The following is an 18,184-nucleotide window of genomic DNA, read 5'->3' as shown; positions in this document are numbered from 1 at the left end:
TATTATGTGATGTGTCTGCTGTTTTGAAATATTTTGATATTTAGACAATTTTTAATAATTTTTATGAGTTTTTAATTGTTGGATGTTATTCTGTTCATCAGCTGTTTTGTAACATTTATTAGTATAGTTTTACAATTATTTCTAAGTGGGTATCTATAGCAGCTTGGCTTGCTCTGTTTTCCCAATAGGAGGTGTATTAGTGTTTAGGGCCTGGTTAATTACTGTCTTTTCATAAGGAGGGGTATTGTGCTTGCCAGTAAAGAGTTTGCTTTGCTTTTACTGAGATGTCATTAGATCCAGAATATCTTTTTTTTGTATGGTGAGCCGTACGGGTAATGCCCTAGTTCTGCTCTGCACCCATTTTTGGGGGTCGACGTGGTTCCTGAGGATGCAGAATGTATATTTACATTTTGTCCCGTGATGGTCACATGTTCAGTGTGTCACGCATGTGAGAACCATCTGTCAGGTGTGTCCCGGCCGAAAAAAGGTTGAGAACCACTGCTTTAGATGGTGCTGATGACTGGGCATGAGCCTTGTTGAGTGTGAAGGAAGGAGAGAAGTTTTGCCCCTTTTTTTGGCTTCTCTCTTATGTCAGAAGATATTTTGCCTCAGTTATGGTTTTTCCCCTCCCTTTATGGAGAACAATGCTTAGAAAATTGCATTTTAACAAGATCGGTGCTGCCTATAAAGGTCAAACTTGTTCTGTTTTAATGTTTTGCTGTGTGCTACCATGTGCCCAAGATGGGGGCAGTTTTTAATTGCTTGCATAGGTGGAAAGGGTAATTTCCCTTTGAGAACTGCCTTGGAGGTCCTTGCATACAAAGTGCCTGCGTACATTTGCCTCTGCTATTTCTGCAGATGGCTGAGCGGGGTAAAACAAGTTGCTCCTGCCCCACTGGTGCCAGTTTTCAAAATGGCACTGACTATCCCCCTTCTCGCGTGGCGCTATTTTGAAAAATGACGCTAGCGGGGCAGGAGTGACTTGGGGTTGCTTTTGTCCCCAGTAGGACCACTAGGGGTTTCCTGAAAGACCTGGTTAGGATCTGGGGAGTCGGGGGGGGGGGTGGTGGTATCATTTTTGTTAGATGTGGGAGGGCCGTTCTATTTTACAGTTAGGGCCCCCATGAAGATAGACAGAGGTGTGTCAGGATCTGGTCAGTAGGCCTCCAGGAATTTGTGCACAAGGGGGTTGAGGAGGGCTTTCATGGACCTGTTGGCCCCTTTAAATGCCAGCCCTTAGTAACATGACGAGGCACATTAACCTGGCAATGTTTTCGGGGGGAAAGTTAACGACAACTCTTACCAAGAGTATTGAAACCTGTACCCTCCCACGGTGAAGCCTGCTAAATATTTGAATGTTTCAATCATTCCTCCACTCCCAAACCCCTTTTTTCTTTTACATCTGGAATTGTCTTAAGCCTCTTTTATGTAGGGATTGTGTCACGGGTCCTGTGCCAGTTCTGGGAAAGGCCGGGAGAATTAGCCGCTGATGTCGTTTTGCCTCCCTGCCAGGTTGAAACCATCGGAGATGCTTACATGGTGGCGAGTGGACTCCCCTTGCGCAACGGAATGTACCACGTGGGTGAAATTTCCACCATGTCCCTGCACTTCCTCAGCGCCATGACGACGTTCACCATCAGGCACATGCCCAAAGAGAAACTGAAGCTCCGCATAGGCCTTAACACAGGTGACGGGAGCCAAGCGCGCGGGGCCCCCATGGTAACACTTCCTGCCATTACGCCCACGAATCTCTCCAGTCTAAAAAATGATTTAATTGCTATGGGGCAGGGTTGGAAACTGCTTAAATTGTAGTCCTGTTTTGCAATCAATATTGTAATTGCAGTTCTGTCCATGGGAATGTTGTATAGAGACGCAGCTCAAATGTTGTTGCTCTCGTTACATTACGCATTCTGTGGTAAGTTGCTTCCCAGAGTAACTTTAGTACTATAACTGATTTTCAAAGCCATTTGCCTGAATAAATTGGCATGGCTGCGAACTTCCCCCCCTCAGGGTGACTAAAAAGCGCAGGCAGGTTTCACAATGCAGGTCCTTTCAGAGGCATGGCCTGGGGGACACGTTTAGGTTGGGAGAGTAAAGTGCACGCACAGAAAAAACATTTTTAATCTTTGCCTTCAGGAAAAATGGCTGTTTTACCCAGGTAGATGGAAACCTGCCCTCCTCCAGTGTAGGGATGGTAACATGGCGGGTTCAGTTCCTTTCCGTGCCTCTTTCTGTGTAAATGATTAGCAAAGAAATAGTTTGTTAATGAGTCTTTGTGGGGTTGGGATAACTTTTAAAGGACCACCCCAGAAAAGGATTGCAGGGCATGAGTTATTGAGGCCAGCATGGGTCCTTTCTTCAGATGACATCTGAAGACGCGACATCTTTGGTCTTGAAAGCTTCTATTCATTATCCCCTTGAGATAATTCAGGTTGGTCCAATAACAAGCTTTACAACCAGCAAAGACCATAGTTTTCCGCAGCATTAATATGGCTACTAGGAGGCCAGCGCTCTATTTACGCTCCATAGTTGGTAATGACCTCGGAAATTCCGTCGGCTGAATGGAATCGCCATTCGTTTTGGACGGAATATCAAAGTTGCTTTTTGGATACATTTATTTATTTATATATTTATTTATGAACTTTTATTTACCGACATTCGTGAAACACATCATGCCGGTTTATAATGAACGTAAAGGAGGAAAATTACAATAAACAGGGGAGGGGGAAGAAGGGGAAGGCAAGAAATGGAAGAGGGACAGAGAAGAGATGGAAAAAAATTAAAAACTTGGCTGTTCGCCCAAGCATACCCCTGAAGAAACCGCAGGATCACCCCCACAGTTACATACCCCGCGGTTGCGTCCTCCTTCAGCAACTCAAAAAAGGAACTGTTTCTCGGACAACCGCACTTTAATATAACTTGCCTAATATTACACACGATGTAATTTTGGTATATAATGCTTACCATGTAAGCACTTACGTTTCTGCTTATTTGCTTTGTTCTCCTGTTAGAAATTGTTTAACCTATCCTTTCCCCTAACTACCAAGTTCCACATTCCCTGTTATAATGTAATTTCCTGCTTCTATTGTTAACTGGTTTTTTCCCCCTAGTTCATTGTAAACCGGTACGATAAGACCTGGTCTTGAGCATCGGTATATTAAAAGAATTTAAATAAAAATAAAATAAATAAAAGGCAGTAAAGACTGAAAAACATAGGAACTGCGAATAACAAAGGAGCTATATACAGTTGAAAATATGTACATCTACATATAACTTATGTAGCACTATATATGACTGAAAGTATCTTATCATTCAAGGTTGTTATCATCAGTATAAGTATTTAGGGGGTGGCAGATAGGGGGAGGTAGGGCAAGGGAGGAGCTGGAGATGAGAGGAGGGGCATAACGGAAGGGGATTGGAAGCCAAGCAAAGGTGAAACTGAAAACGGGAGACAGTTTAAGTTTGGTTCACATCAGGGTAGGCCTGCTTGAAGAGCCATGTCTTGACTCCTTTCTTAAATTTGTGTAGGGATGGCTCTAGACGGAGGAAGGTGGGGAGGGAATTCCAGAGGGTGGGACCAGCGATAGAGAAAGCCCTTTCTCTGGTAAGGGATAGATGCGCAGATTTGAGGGATGGGGTTTGGAGAGAGCCCGCATGGGCGGTTCTTGTGGGGGCGGTCGGTGGATCGGTAACGAGGTATTTCATCTAGCCAGGTGTGATTGTGTTTATGTAAAGAGCTGTGGAGGACGGCAAGAGTCTTGTATTGTGAGCGGAAGGAAATAGGCAGCCAATGTAGGTCCTTTAAGATGGGGGTGATGTGGTCCCTTTTACGAGTACTGGTTATGATCCTGGCCATGGAGTTTCGCAGGATCAGAAGGGGTTTGATGGTGGTGGCAGGAAGGCCTAGCAGGAGGGAGTTACAGTAGTCTAGTTTCGTGAGCATAGTAGTCTGTATAACAGTGCGGAAATCTTGGGTATGGAGGAAGGGTTTGAGTTTTTTTAAGGATAGTTAATTTATAGAAAGAGAGCTTTGATGTGGGGTTTAAAGTTTAGGTGTTGGTCTATAATGACACCTAGGTCTCTTACAGATTGTAACTGGGAGTGGGTTGTAGCTGTGTTCTGGGGATTTAAAGCTGCCGCTGTTTCCTTCTTTCCACTTTCTGTGCCAGTGCAAGTTAGAATTCACACTCTGCAGCCCCTCCCTGCCTCACCTCCTCGTGCTGCTCCATTTGCAGGTCCGGTAGTGGCAGGTGTGGTAGGAACCACAATGCCAAGATACTGTCTGTTTGGAGACACTGTTAATATGGCTTCGAGGATGGAAAGCTACAGTTTGCGTAGGTAACTTTTTGTTTTGTTTTTTTCCAGTTTTTTCCCTTCTGCACTCGTGCCAGATTTTGTCCTTCATTATCTGTGAATCTGTTTTTCCTCTGTGCCCTCTGTTTCAGTGCTTCCCTTTCTGTATGGGTGTTAACTAAAATCATGGCAACTCCACCCCTTTAGGAGGATGGACTCCTTGAAATCCTGAGAAAGCACTGCCCTTCAGTGGAGAGATTAGGATATCCCCCTGCATTTCCCTCACACACACACACAGAGCACTTCCAAACGCTGGTGTGCACGTCACAGGAAAGGGTGGGCGCTAGGTTGGAGCGAATGGGGTAAGAAAAGTAAATAGTCTCTTTGGGTCTTTTCATCACAATCCAGACGTGCTGTGTTGTATTTATAATAAAAAATAAATGAATAATAATAAATGTTATGTGGTTACACTTACATACTTCCTTCCTTAAAACAAAGTTCAACTCCAAGGGGTTTGCAGACTGGGAAAGTCAGAGGAAAATGTCCCCTGCTCCTCGTATATTTGCCCTCCGTGCGCGCCTGTCACTCAGACAAACATTTTGTGCTAGCCGGACCCCACTTCCCCAGAAGTGCAAGCAGTAGAAGGAGCTTATTGCAGTAAAGTCCAACGTAAAGAAACAGAACAGCAGCCAAAAAACATGATTACACCCCACTGCTGTCCAAGCAAACTGTGGCGGAGTTACTCTTCCGTACCAGCGATGGCACTTTAAGAGCTCGCTTCACTCAGTTTCGGGACTTGGAATATTTATGGCAGCGAAGATATTCACAGACTTGGAAGAACTCAACCCCCCCCCCCCCCCCCAGATCTCCGAGGCCCTGCCTGCCCTGGGAGAAGAGTCATCCCCTTTCTGTGACTTGTTGGGGGTGGCCCCTGCTCAAAGTGCAAAACGTGGCCCTCGTTTTCACCGTACCTCGGCTTTATTATCCCTTTAAGAAGCCGCCTGTACGGGTGCCAGCAATATCTGGGATGGGGAGTGAGGGGGTAGAAGGACGACACTGAGCCTGCTCATCTGCCGAGGTCGGGAAGCCAGTAATGCTCAACCACTCTCCAAGTCCTAAATGCAAACTTTAACATTTCTTTTCTTAAGCATGCGCTGGGTAACCCCACAGGTCTCAGTGGAACACAAATCAATTGTTTGTGCACCATAATTCATAATTCTACAAATGTGAAGTAGGAGAATTTGGTTTAGATTCGGGTTGCTGCATTGACATTTCTAGACATTTCTAAGTCCAACGCCTTGTGTAATATTGCCAAGTGAATGGAATTCTGCTTTGCCGCAGCGCTGCGAATTCACGTCGCTGAGTCTACGGGGAGGGCTTTGCAACAAATCGGCGGATACGACCTGCAGGAAAGAGGAGTCGTTGAAATAAAGGTGAGCTTTGAGTGGTGAGGGAGCAGGACGTGCGCCAGGTGGGCTGGGTGGGAACCATCCCTGCAGTCCAGAGCTGGAAAGGTTTATCTTCCCCAAGATCTGGCTATGGCTGTCCTGGTGCTTAGCGTTCGGATGCAGTTATTCAGTGCACTAAGCCCCCTCTTTGGTTTACTCTTCTTCCCTCATCAGGGGAAAGGTCAACAAAGGACATTCTGGTTAAAAGGCAAAGCAGGATTAAACATGCCTTTGCCGGACTTCGGCACGGATGTGGATGAATTTTGCGGCAGTGCCTGTGAGGTAAGATTGGAAGGGTATTGCCACCTCTGCACCACGAGAAAGGGCCAGATTCAAGGACTGGACCCGACCAGGGTGAAGACGTACAGGACCACTGTGAGTCAGTTTGCTTGGCGCAATTTGGAAATTAGCACATCTTTTATTTATTTATTTATTTATTACCCGCTTTTCTGAATAAAAAATGCGCCAAGGCAGCGGGTCAACAGTGACACTGAAAAAGGTGCATAACATTTTTGCTAAACTTTAAGTCACCATTAATGCATATTTGAGATAAATACATTTTAACATTACATACTTAGCACTGGCTTAAATACCTATGCATTTCAATGGCATGCTATGTTATAGCAGTAAGCTCATGGCACTCAAGTGTTGCGCTGGCAGTTTAGCTCAGTTTGTTAATGGGGAGGGACCTGCCTTAAAGGCCTGGCAGAAGAGCCACATTTTTACATGTTCTCTGAAATGGGAATAGTCATTTATTTGGCAGAGCTCTTCCGGGATAAAGTTCCATAGAGCAGGCGCTGCTTCCAAAAAGGATCAACATTTGTTTTGTCATCTGTATTATAATGAGGGCTCCCTAGGAGGATCTTAGTGGTCTGAGGAGCGTACATAGGGACAGTTTCAGTGTCAGCGATTTGAATTTGGATCTGTAGGGGATGGAACCAGTGTAGTTTGGTAGAACTAGTGAAGCGTGGTCATGCAGTTTGCATCCTTCTATCAGTCATGCAGCAGAGGTTTGAATGATCTGGAGCCTGTGGAAGGCCTTATCTGTAAGACTCTTGTATATAGAGCACTGCAGGAATCCAGCCTTGTGGTTCCTATTGCATGGACTGCTCTGATTAGATTCTTCTCTGAGAAGGTGGAGTTTTTGTAGGCTGTCTACTTTGAGGTGGCAGCTCTTTACTGTCACCAGGATTGGTCAGAGCTTAGGTAATTCGGAGTCCAGCAGGACTCTGGGGCTTTTTACATGTATTTGCTCTGGAAGCTCATATACCTGAAAAGGAAATGTTTAGATTAGGGACTTGTTTGAGTCTATGACCTCATACTACTTCAATTTCTACCTTGCAAGCCAGGAACTGCTGGAAAATAAATCAAGATCTAAGAATTTGTGCTTCCTGAACTTTCCTAAGTCCAGATTTTTATCTGACTTTGAATTGTTTAAGTAGTATGCAAAGGAAATCTTGCAAGTTCTCTTCTAAGAGGAGCTTCCTTGTTTCAAACTGTTATTATATTCCAGACTCTAAGATTTCCAACCCTGAAGAAGGCTTATTGGGCATTCTTGTTCCAGTTCATAGATCTGATATGTCCCTTTTCTTACAAATTCATAATACAATATTACAACTAGGGGAACCTTTATTGTTTCATTTGTACTTGAATTGATAAAGATTCTGTATTTCAACAAAAGTTTTAATACAAAATAGTCTCTTTTGTGGTCAAAAGATTTTCCCTGATATCCCCTGGAAATTCAAATAAGAAGGAAACTATTTCTTCAGCAGAAACCTTGTGTTCCTAGTATTGGGCTTCCTTCTTCTGGAAGTTTCCCTGTAAATGTGAGGTCTTAGATCAGAGGAATACGTTTATTTTTGTTGATCCTCTTTTCCTGGTGGATAAGGCACAGGGTAATGAATGAGTTGTTGTGTTTGGTGATACCACTTGGATAATTGGTCTGGCTTAGTTTTTCTTTTTCTTAGGTTTGTTTGAACCCATGCTTTCCCCCTTATTTTCTTTTTTGTACATGAGGACTTGTGATTCTGTTTTCTCCAAATTTGTATTTGAATTACATTTTCTTTATTATGTCTCTTATCTTTGATTTTATTAACATGTTATGTGTACTAAAATCTAATAAATAAATTGGAAAAAGAACAGTGGAAAAGACAGAAAAGCTAGCGTTTTGGTAACTTTTAATCAGAAACCCACAAACCCCATCCTTTCTCTCAGTATACATTTCAAGCAAATTAAGAATGATTTCCTAAACTCCCCATCTAAATTCTGGCCAGAATATTAGCATATGATTTCTCAGTTCACTCTCAAGTGATTATCAGATAATGTAGACAAAACAAAGTAAGTAAGTTATTTATTTATTTAAAATCTTTTATATACTGCTTATACAGTGGTAGTGGATGTAAGCAGTTTATAAAATAAGACATTCATAATTAAAACATAAGTCAAAGAAGAAAAACAAGCATTAAAACAATTCAGGTCAAAACAGACATAAAAAGATCAATAAGCTATAAGCCTCGTAAAAGGTGGGAGGATGAATGGAATGAAGCTACTTGCTACTTGCCAAATGCGACCGAACATAAGTGTGTTTTTAATTTTTTCCTTTACACTTTTGGGTTAGATAAGAGCCTGAGGGAATCTGGAATCAAGTTCCAGGCTACTGAGCCTGTGACTGAAAAAGCACACCTTGTAATGGCGAGGACTTATAAAAGGTTTTTGTTTATGGAATGAAGATGGCATGTCGGTTGGTATATTCATAGAGCTGAGCATAGCCAGATGGTGGATGTTTTGTATAGAAGGTTGTAAATGATTGATAGAACTTTATATTAGATTCGCAGCCGCACAGGAAGCCAGTGCACTGAATTAAGGTTCGGGGTGATATTATCTCTGATTTTTATGTTAACAAGGAGTCAAGCAGCAGTGTTTTGTATTAATTGGAGCAGATGAAGAGCAGTGTCAGGAAGCCCTAGATTACAGCCCATTACAATAGTCTAGTCCAGTGAGAATTAATGCTTGTAGAACAGTATGAAAATCATCAGGATACAGTAGCAGTTTTAATCGCTTTAGCAGGTGAATTTTGTAGAATGAACTTTTTACAACCGAAGAAATTTGATAGGACATGGACAGATCTGAGTGTAGGCTGACTTCCAGGTATTGGGCTCGAGTTGTTATGGGAGTGGAAAAGTTGTCAAAAGTTAGGTGGGCCAGAGGGCGGCAGGAGGAGTGTGGAATGGTAGATAGTTGTAGAATTTCTGTTTTAGAGGCGTTAAGTTTTAGTCGGTTGTGAGCTAGCCAAGTACTGATGGACAAAGTATTAGACCAAGACATGCTATATGGTACGAAGAACTGAATACCATCGGCATAGGTTTTGAAGTCTATGCCTAGACTGGCTAGGAAATTACAGAGGGGGAAGTAGGTAAATATTGAACAGGATGGCAGAGAGTGAAGAGAACTTGCGGCATACCAGAAGGAACGGTGCACCAGTCAGAATGAGGTATACCAATGTTGATTTGCTGAGAATGTTTAGACAGAAAGGACATGAACCATTTGAGAATGGTGTCTTTGATAGCAATGGAATGCAAACTGGCAAGGAGAATGTCATGATCCAGAGTGTCAAAGGCAGATGAAATGTCGAGAAGATCTAAATTGTAATTTCTGTTGGAGTCAAATCCAAAGATGATGGTATCAAAGGAAGAAAGGAGCAGCGTTTCAGTATTATAGCCTTTTCTGAAACCGTGTTGATTAGGGTGAAAGATGTCATTTTCATTGATGTAATCTATTAACTGGTGGAGTACTACGGATTGTATAATCTTGGCTAATGAGGTTAAAGATGCAATTGGGTGAAAATTACTAATAACTGTGGGGTCCACAGTTTTCTTCTTGGGAATGGGAAGAGTAGAAGTCTGCTTTAGTATGTCAGGAAACATACCAGAACTAAGAGAAAGGTTAACTAACTGGACCAGAGGAAGTGAGACATGATTACAATGTCTTTTAGGAGATGACCTGGACAGGGATTGTACGGACTGTTTGTAACCTTCATTTTAGAAAGAATATGGACTTTGGTGGAGGGATCAGTATCAACTAAAGTAGACCAGGAGCAAGTGACCGGAGGCAAATTGGTATTCCATTTGGGTGATGAATGCAGTTGCAAGAAATCAAAATGACTTCCAGGGTTCTATGTGGACCATATTTTACCTCACAGAGAAAATATCCAAAACCTCACAAAATGACATTTACATTTTTTTTTCTTTATTCTAAATAAAATTGGGACAAATCTTCTAAATATTCCCTAAAACTAAGTTTGTCTAATACTAATCGAGGATAACTTTCAAATTACTGTGTGACCCATACTACATGCACATATATGGTCATTCAGGGATCTACTAAAGTATTTTATAATCGTGAGTATATTTGATTTTGCATAGAAAGCGGATACTTTTTCTACCTATTTTATAAACATATGTACATGTATTTTATGCGCAAAAAAAAAATAACATGCTCGCATAAAACCCTGATTTAAACTCAGAAGTCGGTATGTTTTAAAATGTGCACATAATTATAATCACCAATTTGCTGATACCTCAATCAGTTCACCCAGTCCTTCCCCAGTTGATTGAGATCCTCCTAATTCTTCACCCTGAACTCCCCCAGTTCAACCAGACCTACCAGCCAACCAATAGCAGACAACAGATGTCTGATATCAATTGCACGAGTTAATTAGCAAATGTAAAATTGTGCGAATAAGTTGCCAAATGTTCTTGTGTAAATTTCATAAAATAGCATCTTACATGTCTCACCCTTAACCCTGCCTCAGAATACCCTTAGACTGTCCTTTTTTGTGCATGCAAATATTTGCACGAAACCAAAAATACGCATGTATTTTTTATGTTTATAAATTAGCATGTATTTGAATACAAGCTAGTTACGCTCATATATGCTAATTAACTTCTTTGAAAATTCACCCCAAAGGGGTAGAATTTCAAAGCAGTGCGTGGGCGTACATGTGCGCGCGCTACCCGGCGCTCACACATGTACGCACGATTTTATAACTTGCGTGCGGAAGTTATAAAATCAGGGGTCGTGTGCACAAGGGGGTGCACAATTGTGCATCTTGCACGCGCCGAGCCGTGCTGCCTTCCCCCGTTACCTCCCAGGCCGCTCCGAAGGGATCTTCCCTACCCCCTACCCCACCTTTCCTTCCCTTCCTCTACCTCCCCCGCCCTTTCCCCCCTACCTTTTTTTTTTTTTTCTTTTATTCCAAAACTTACTTCATCCCTGGGCTGCAAATGGCCGCTGTGCCTGGAGCCTCTGACCCCGCCCCTGCCCCTCCGGACCGCCCCACCCACGCCCTGCCCCCTTCCCGCACCTTTAATAAAGCCACGGGACTTACACGCATCCCGGGGCTTCACGCGCGTTGCCGGGCCTTTTGAAAATCCAGCCCGTAGTATATAAAGACTATTCTAATACTATTCAACTGGCTAGAATATAAACAAACCAAAATTTATCTAGAATTCACCTTAATGGTTCTTGCTAAAAAAAAAAACCCCAAAAACCTAAAAGGCTATGCTTGTTTCAGCTAACAGAATAAGAAAGCAGCTAAATAGCGACTCCAAGCAGTCAAGAAAAACTCCTTTTCCTTGTTTTCCTCTGCAGCCAAGCTACAGGAAATGTCTTACCTCATGGCTATATCTCTCTGTCGCTGTCTGGCTCAAAGGCAGATTCATCATATATGTAATTTGTTAAGAAGTCTGATCAGTATTCAGTTCCTTGACTTTTATTGGCTACAGGGATGAATACAATGTATCATTTATCTAAGCTCGGTTTCAAAAGTATGTCATTTATCAGTTTACATCCAAAGCAATATCTGATACTTTCAAAGAAAAGTTACTTATATGATCCTTTCTCTCTTGCAGTAATGTCCACATGGTGTCTCTGTTGATCGGCGAATGGCTTCCACCCAATAGGATCACATACTTTATTTGCAATTGTAACACAATGGTCTCTTTCCCATGGACTTCAAAGGCATGTATTGGCCATCAATAGTTCACCATAAACAGGAATTGATTATTCTTCCTTTTTCTTTCAAAGAACATTTTCTGTCTTCTCTCCTTAGCCATTTCCTTTGTAACTAACCAAAAGAGGATTACAAGGAGCTGTGTCAAGTCACCATGTGTCCTTTGCATTAAGCCTGGCTGAGCAGAGGGAGAAGCAGTTTAAACCAATTAATGTTTGTTAAAGTCTCTAAATTATAGGTATAATATTTAGAAGATGTGCCAGGACATTGACTTTCTAAATTTGTAATGAAATGTTTTGCACTAACTGTGCCCAGTTCTTCAACTGGGTCCTAGTGTGGTAAGTAGTGCTTTGACTAGGGATCAGCTACATTATGTGTGGTCTCGTGCTTTTCTTCTGTCGGTCTGCCATGCCTGTCTGTGCCAGCTCTGTTGGAGCTCTGGAGGCAGGCTAACAATTTTTTAAAGGAATTTGTAATGGAAGTTCAATTCTAAGACTTGTACCACAGTACCTTCTGTAAATAACACGTTTATGCAAAACTGTGGAAAGTAGGATTGAACATTCGTTTGAAAGAAACTGGAAATTTTGAAGAAATGTTATGTTTTGTTTCAATGCATTTTAAAATTAAAAGAAAGGCAAATGAAATTTCATTCATTTTCATTCTTTTGGGTTTAAAAAAGTATGCCACAAAATTAATAAGTTATGCGCGTAACCCTCTTAAAAAGCCCCTGCGTGCGCCGAGCCTATTTTGCATAGGCTCGGCGGCGCGTGAAAGCCCCGGGACACACGTAAGTCCAGGGGCTTTGCAAAGGGAGCGTGTTGGGGCGTGTCGTGTGGGCGGCGCGGATTTCAGGGCGGGGCGGGAGGTGTGTCGGGGGCGTGATGCCGTCCCGGGGGCATGGTCGAGGCTTCTGGACCAGCCCCTGGGTTGGATGATGGCGCGCCAGCAGCCCGCTGGCGCGCACAGATTTACATCTGCCTCCAGCAGGCGTAAATCTGCTGACAATGGTGGGGGGTGGTTTAGATAGGGCCGTGGGGGTGGGTTAGGTAGGGGAAGGGAGGGGAAGGTGAAGGGAGGCGGAAGGAAAGTTCCCTCCGAGGCCGCTCGGATTTTGGAGCGGCCTTGGAGGGAACAGGCAGTGCGCGCCGGGCTCGGCGCGCGCAGGTTGCACAAATGTGCACCCCCTTGCGCGCGCCAACACCGGATTTTATAAGATATGCGTGCGTGCTGTTTTTGAAAATGTACCCCTCAGCGTGGCTCGAACAATGTCATTTACATGATCATATGCCCTTGTTCGAAGATTTGTATAGGACGCACTACGCATCCTATTAGTTCGATTGACTGAGCACAAATCTTGTTTAAACATGGCAGAAATGACGGCTCCTTTGGTATCACATTGCTTGGAATTTCAACATAAATTTGAAGATTTACGATGGTCCATTATTGAAGCTCCTGTGAATATACAGGCAGGTGGTGACCCAGTTTCACGTTTAAATTATTGTGAAGCTTTTTGGATATTCATTTTAAACATGGTTTCTCCGATGGGTTTAAATGAAGAACTGGCTTGGACTTCTTTGATTTAATGGGGTTCAAACAGTTTGTCCCCATTGGTTATAGAAGCTCAATTTCACATTTGGATTGGTGCGATGTGTCAACTTCACTCTGATTGGTTGGTTTTTCAGGATAGTGTATGTTTGTATAACAAGGAATGGACGCCATTTAATGCTCACCTAGTGCTGTCGTCTTTTGAATCTGGGAGAAGATGATTCTACTTTTGGAGTTAGTTACCTGTGTTCACGTAAGGGGTCATTTTCAAAGGAGTTACGCATGTAAATGTGACATACTATCGTAGCAATTTTCAAAAGCTATTTACGCGAGTAAAGTGCACTTACTTGAGTAAATCCTATGGACAATTCAATGGCATATATTGTAGCAATTTTGAAAAGCCCACTTACTTGAGTAAAGTGTATTTACTCGAACAAAAACCAGTTTTGCTCGAGTAAATGCTTTTTAAAATCTACCCCATATTGAAGATTTTTTTTCTAACTTATTCAAAAGGATAAGTAATATCCCCTGATGAAGGACTCTGTTTGAAACGAGGACCCGTTGGGAGGACTATAAATGTTTAAGTCTGGAGGTCAGAGTGTGCTTGTATGTAAGTACATTTTGCACTACTTCAAATGCTTTAAGTATTGCAGCACTGGAATATATTAATTTTGAACAATACTTAGAAAAAATTCTCAGAGATTTCAGAAAATTTAAAAAAAATCTAAGAGTTTTTTCAATAAAAAAATAATAAAATGATTTAAATAAAAAATAAAAGATTAGGATGGAAACAGGTTGGTTAGTTGATGGTTATAAAAACAGAGTATAACCATGTCAACCTAGGTTGGTGGCAGTGGTTAAAAAACCATTATATGAAACTAGCAACCCTTTCTTCAATCATTTTTCAATAATTATTTTCTAAATTATTTTTTTGAATTATTTTTGGAATAATATTTTGATAATTATAGAGGTCCATTTCTGAATTTTTTGATAACTGGGTTTTGTATGTGCTTTTGGTATTTCTTGATTACACCTGGTTAGTGGTGATTTTCTTATTGGTTTTTCACATTGTGAATTAACATGAAGGAAACCAGAAACACGATCCCTATCATCCCTTCAGGAAGACAGCCCATGGCTTACTTTCTAAAGCTTTCAGTGCAGTCTTTGGGGGCAAATCTTCAAAACCTTCAGTTTCATGTTGCATCCGTGAAATGGCCAGACAAAACACTGTCTATCCTACATATATTGTTAATTATACAGCACAGACTCAATTTATTAAATCCAGTTAGCTTTAGAATTGCTCTATGGCATGACTAGAGTTAGCTAGAGAGGTTATCTGGCTAACTCTGAATATTGGAGTTCCCCAGATAACTTATCCAGATAAATTAATTCCACCCTGGAATGCCCCTATGTTATACAGCTAGGTTATCCAGCTAAATTTTAACCAGATAATAAGTTATCCAGCTAAAACTTATTTTATTTATTTTATTTTATTTTTTTTATTTTTGGTTTTTATATACCGGAAGTTCCTGTATACAATACATATCACTCCGGTTCACATTTAACAGAAATAACTATCGCCGGGGAGGCGGTTTACATGGAACATATCAAATTAATGAACGGATAATATATAATAAAGTACAATCTATTGGGAAAAACAACTTAGCCGGATATGTGGTGGAAAAATTCAAAAGTTGGTATTTAGCTGCGTGACTCACAAGTTATCTGGCTAGATGCTGCTGAATAGGGTCCCCTGTACGTTTAATGGTGTAGACTAGCCAGTAGTTAACCTTTATTCAGCTTGGTATATGAGGCCGACTTGCTTCTTCCACAACATTCTTGAATGGGTCACAGCAGTTGTAAAACACAGAGCTACTGGAAAGTGAAGCAGAACAAAGACCCAGCTGTGTCAAAGAGTCTCCGAGCAAAACAGTGAGTATGAGCCATTCTTGTGATCCTTCTGCTGAATTGCAATGTTGGTAAAAAGCAGTGCCTTCTAAAAGCCCCAGAGAGTTAGACAGGAGAGAATGGGATGCAGGTCTTTACGAGCTGCTGCTGGAGAAAAAAAGGAGAATTTTCACACATAGGAGCAATCTCCCGGCATGCTTAGCGGCTTTCTGGATCAGAGCGCAGGTTATAGATTTCTTATTTAGGAACGACCTAACGAAAATGAATGCACTTTTCCTGCCTTATCAGCAGGTGGCAGCATAATGCATTAATAAAGTGTAAGCAGAACTAAGAACGCAAGGCAGCAAGATATCAACGTACTGCCATGAAAGGACACAAAGTATTAGCACGAGATGCTCAGTGCCATGTTTCTCCGCTAGACTCCCCTAAACACTTTCTCGTGCATAGCCTAAGCTCATCTGCTTGCATAGCAAAAGATCGTCAATGCACTTTGGTTGCAAGTATCAAGCTTTCTGATCGCAGTTGCTGACCTTTCATATATAAACCTTTATTGAGAATTTATTGGGCAGATTAGATGGGCCTTAAGGTCTCTCTACCTATTTTTTTATCCCCTTATTTAAGAGGTCTTTGGTACAATTAATACATTTTACGATAATTTCCATATACTCACTTTTTTCTTCCGATTGTATGGCTGAGTTGCTTGACTTTTCACATTTTATGGTTTTCCCCCATACCAAAAAAAACTGTAAAAAATTCATTAGGGATGTGCATTTGTTTTGAACAAATGGGAAAAATGCAATGAATGAGACCATTTTGGGTATATATGAATGATATGAACCAAAAATTAACCTTGGACAAAATACCCCAAAATTTATGGAGGGGGGGATGAGTGTGTGGGGGCCAGTCATGTGCTTGGAGGTGGTGCGGAGGGGAATGAGTGTGTGGGGGTCAGAGATGTGCTTGTATGGGGTGGGGAGGGGGAATGAGTTTGAGGGGGGTAGAAATGCTGGAGGGGGGGATGAGTGTGTGGGGGCCAGTCATGTGCTTGGAGGTGGTGCGGAGGGGAATGAGTGTGAGGGGGTCAGCCATGTGTTTGGAGGGAGGGATGAGTGTGTGGGGGCGAGACATGTGCTTGGGGGGGGGGGGATGATTGTGAGGGGCCATTTTTTATTTCACTTTGAAGGAGCTACAGAGTTCAGTGGCTGAGAATGGAGTGCTGGTGCACCAGTTAAACCATACAACTGGCCCGCATGGGAGGGTGGCTAGATAGAAGCCATTACTGAATAATGAATTGTGAGTTTAAAAATGTACTTTTGGGGCATACTGTCTGGAACAATCTGTATAATGTCATGCAATCCACAAAAATCTGATGGACATTTTAGGGAGTTAAGTGCGATTACAAGCCACTGTGTTTCCTCCATTACACTCACAAAAGTATTTTTAAAGTGTTTTCTTTGTGTAAATACCTTCTAATAAAAGTGGTTTTAATCTCATGTGTTTTGGGCTTTTTCTGGGAAAATAGTGCTAATTCTTTCATGAAAACCTGACAACCCTGTCCAGGCACCAGACTGGAACTCTATTGAGCTCAGGGATAGGACTCTCCTCTTCCCTGAGAGCTGGTGTCCACTACATTGGGAAACTCAGCTCCTCATTCCATGACCTTAGGAATGTCAAGAAATTAGGAATGGAAAGCTTTTTGTTCGTTGTCCCCTCCTTAAATCTTTTGGGAGAGGGAGAGAGAGCCCCTGGTCTTAGGACTGTAGCTGCTTCTCCTGTACACATCAGCTCCATGCTTTCTGTGTGCCTCCCGGTATATTCTGACACTTCTAGAAACTATAGGGGGATCTCTATATAGTCTCACAGGCACAATCCGTTCTGGCAAGCTCCCAAAGTGTGCTCTTTCAAGTGGCCCCTACCACACTCCTTACTATACCAAAACATGGCTTTTTAAAGGGACACTATTTAGTGGGGCATCTAAATATTTCATACTAAGATACATATACATGCATATTTCAACTAAGATAAAGGAGGGCTATTATAAATTATCAATTCTGAGACATCTGAAACCCTGACTCTGCCTTGTTTATACTAATAATTTCTCCGCTATCTCAAGCCTTTCCTTCCTTCCAGCAGTCTATGCTTCCAAGTTTAATTTCCCTGTTAAATGTAACTTTGTTTTTTCATGTTCAACCTATTGTTTTTGGTTACTGTTCTTGGTTCAGTTCCCCAATTCGATGTAAACCGATCTGATATGGTCTCTAGCATGAAGGTCGGTATAGAAAAGTGTTAAATAAATAAATAAATAAACAAACAAACAAACAAACAAACCATGATGAATTTAGAACCGTCCTGCAGACACTAATATTTACGAATATTGATTATTGCAATTCTTTATTACTTGGCCTACCAAACGTTTCTATTAGACCATTGCAGATCCTGCAGAATTCGGCTGCCAGGCTACTTTCAGGTATAAACAAAAGGGATCATATTTCTCCTGTCCTGGCTGCCCTACACTGGCTCCCAGTGGAATACAGAGTTAAATTTAAGGCTTTATGCCTCCTACACAAAGCAATCTACGCCGATCAAATAGATTGTATGAATGCCGTTATACGCATTCATACGCCGCAACGCAATTTGCGCTCAGCTGGAAAGGGATTTCTTACCATTCCCTCTGTTACTACGGCCAGACTCACCTCTCTCAGCCCAGGTCTTTGGAATGTGTTACCGACTGATCTGAGACTCCAGGGTGATATGAAGGAATTTAAAAAAGCTTTAAAAACCTGGTTATATGCAGAAGCTTTCCCAGCAGATACCAGTTAAAAACTTGCTCTTGTTATCTTATGCTTGTTAGTTTCTTTTGAACTGTAATAGGTTATTGTATTAGTCATACGTAAAACCTAGTTTTATTTAATTCTTTGTACATGCTATTTTAGTTAGTTTTTAGTTTTTATAAGTGTTTTATGTTATTATGCCTCATTGT

At 41.8% G+C, this 18,184-nt stretch overlaps 1 protein-coding gene across 1 annotated transcript in view; it reads left to right on the top strand.

Annotated features, from left to right (window-relative positions):
- LOC115096235 (guanylate cyclase 2G-like) overlaps positions 1-12,400 on the top strand; it is a 129,146-nt gene extending 116,746 nt beyond the window's left edge. Inside the window, exons 19-23 of the mRNA XM_029610745.1 lie at positions 1,513-1,687; positions 4,236-4,334; positions 5,635-5,726; positions 5,916-6,023; positions 11,651-12,400. Coding sequence (XP_029466605.1) covers positions 1,513-1,687; positions 4,236-4,334; positions 5,635-5,726; positions 5,916-6,023; positions 11,651-11,653 — 477 coding nt within the window. The 3' untranslated portion in view covers positions 11,654-12,400. The remainder of the gene's footprint in view (positions 1-1,512; positions 1,688-4,235; positions 4,335-5,634; positions 5,727-5,915; positions 6,024-11,650) is intronic.
- The last annotated feature ends 5,784 nt before the right edge of the window (positions 12,401-18,184 follow it).

Source organism: Rhinatrema bivittatum, chromosome 7 (assembly GCF_901001135.1).
Source record: "Rhinatrema bivittatum chromosome 7, aRhiBiv1.1, whole genome shotgun sequence".
NCBI lineage: Eukaryota > Metazoa > Chordata > Amphibia > Gymnophiona > Rhinatrematidae > Rhinatrema > Rhinatrema bivittatum.
This window is presented reverse-complemented; position numbering and strand designations above follow the sequence as displayed.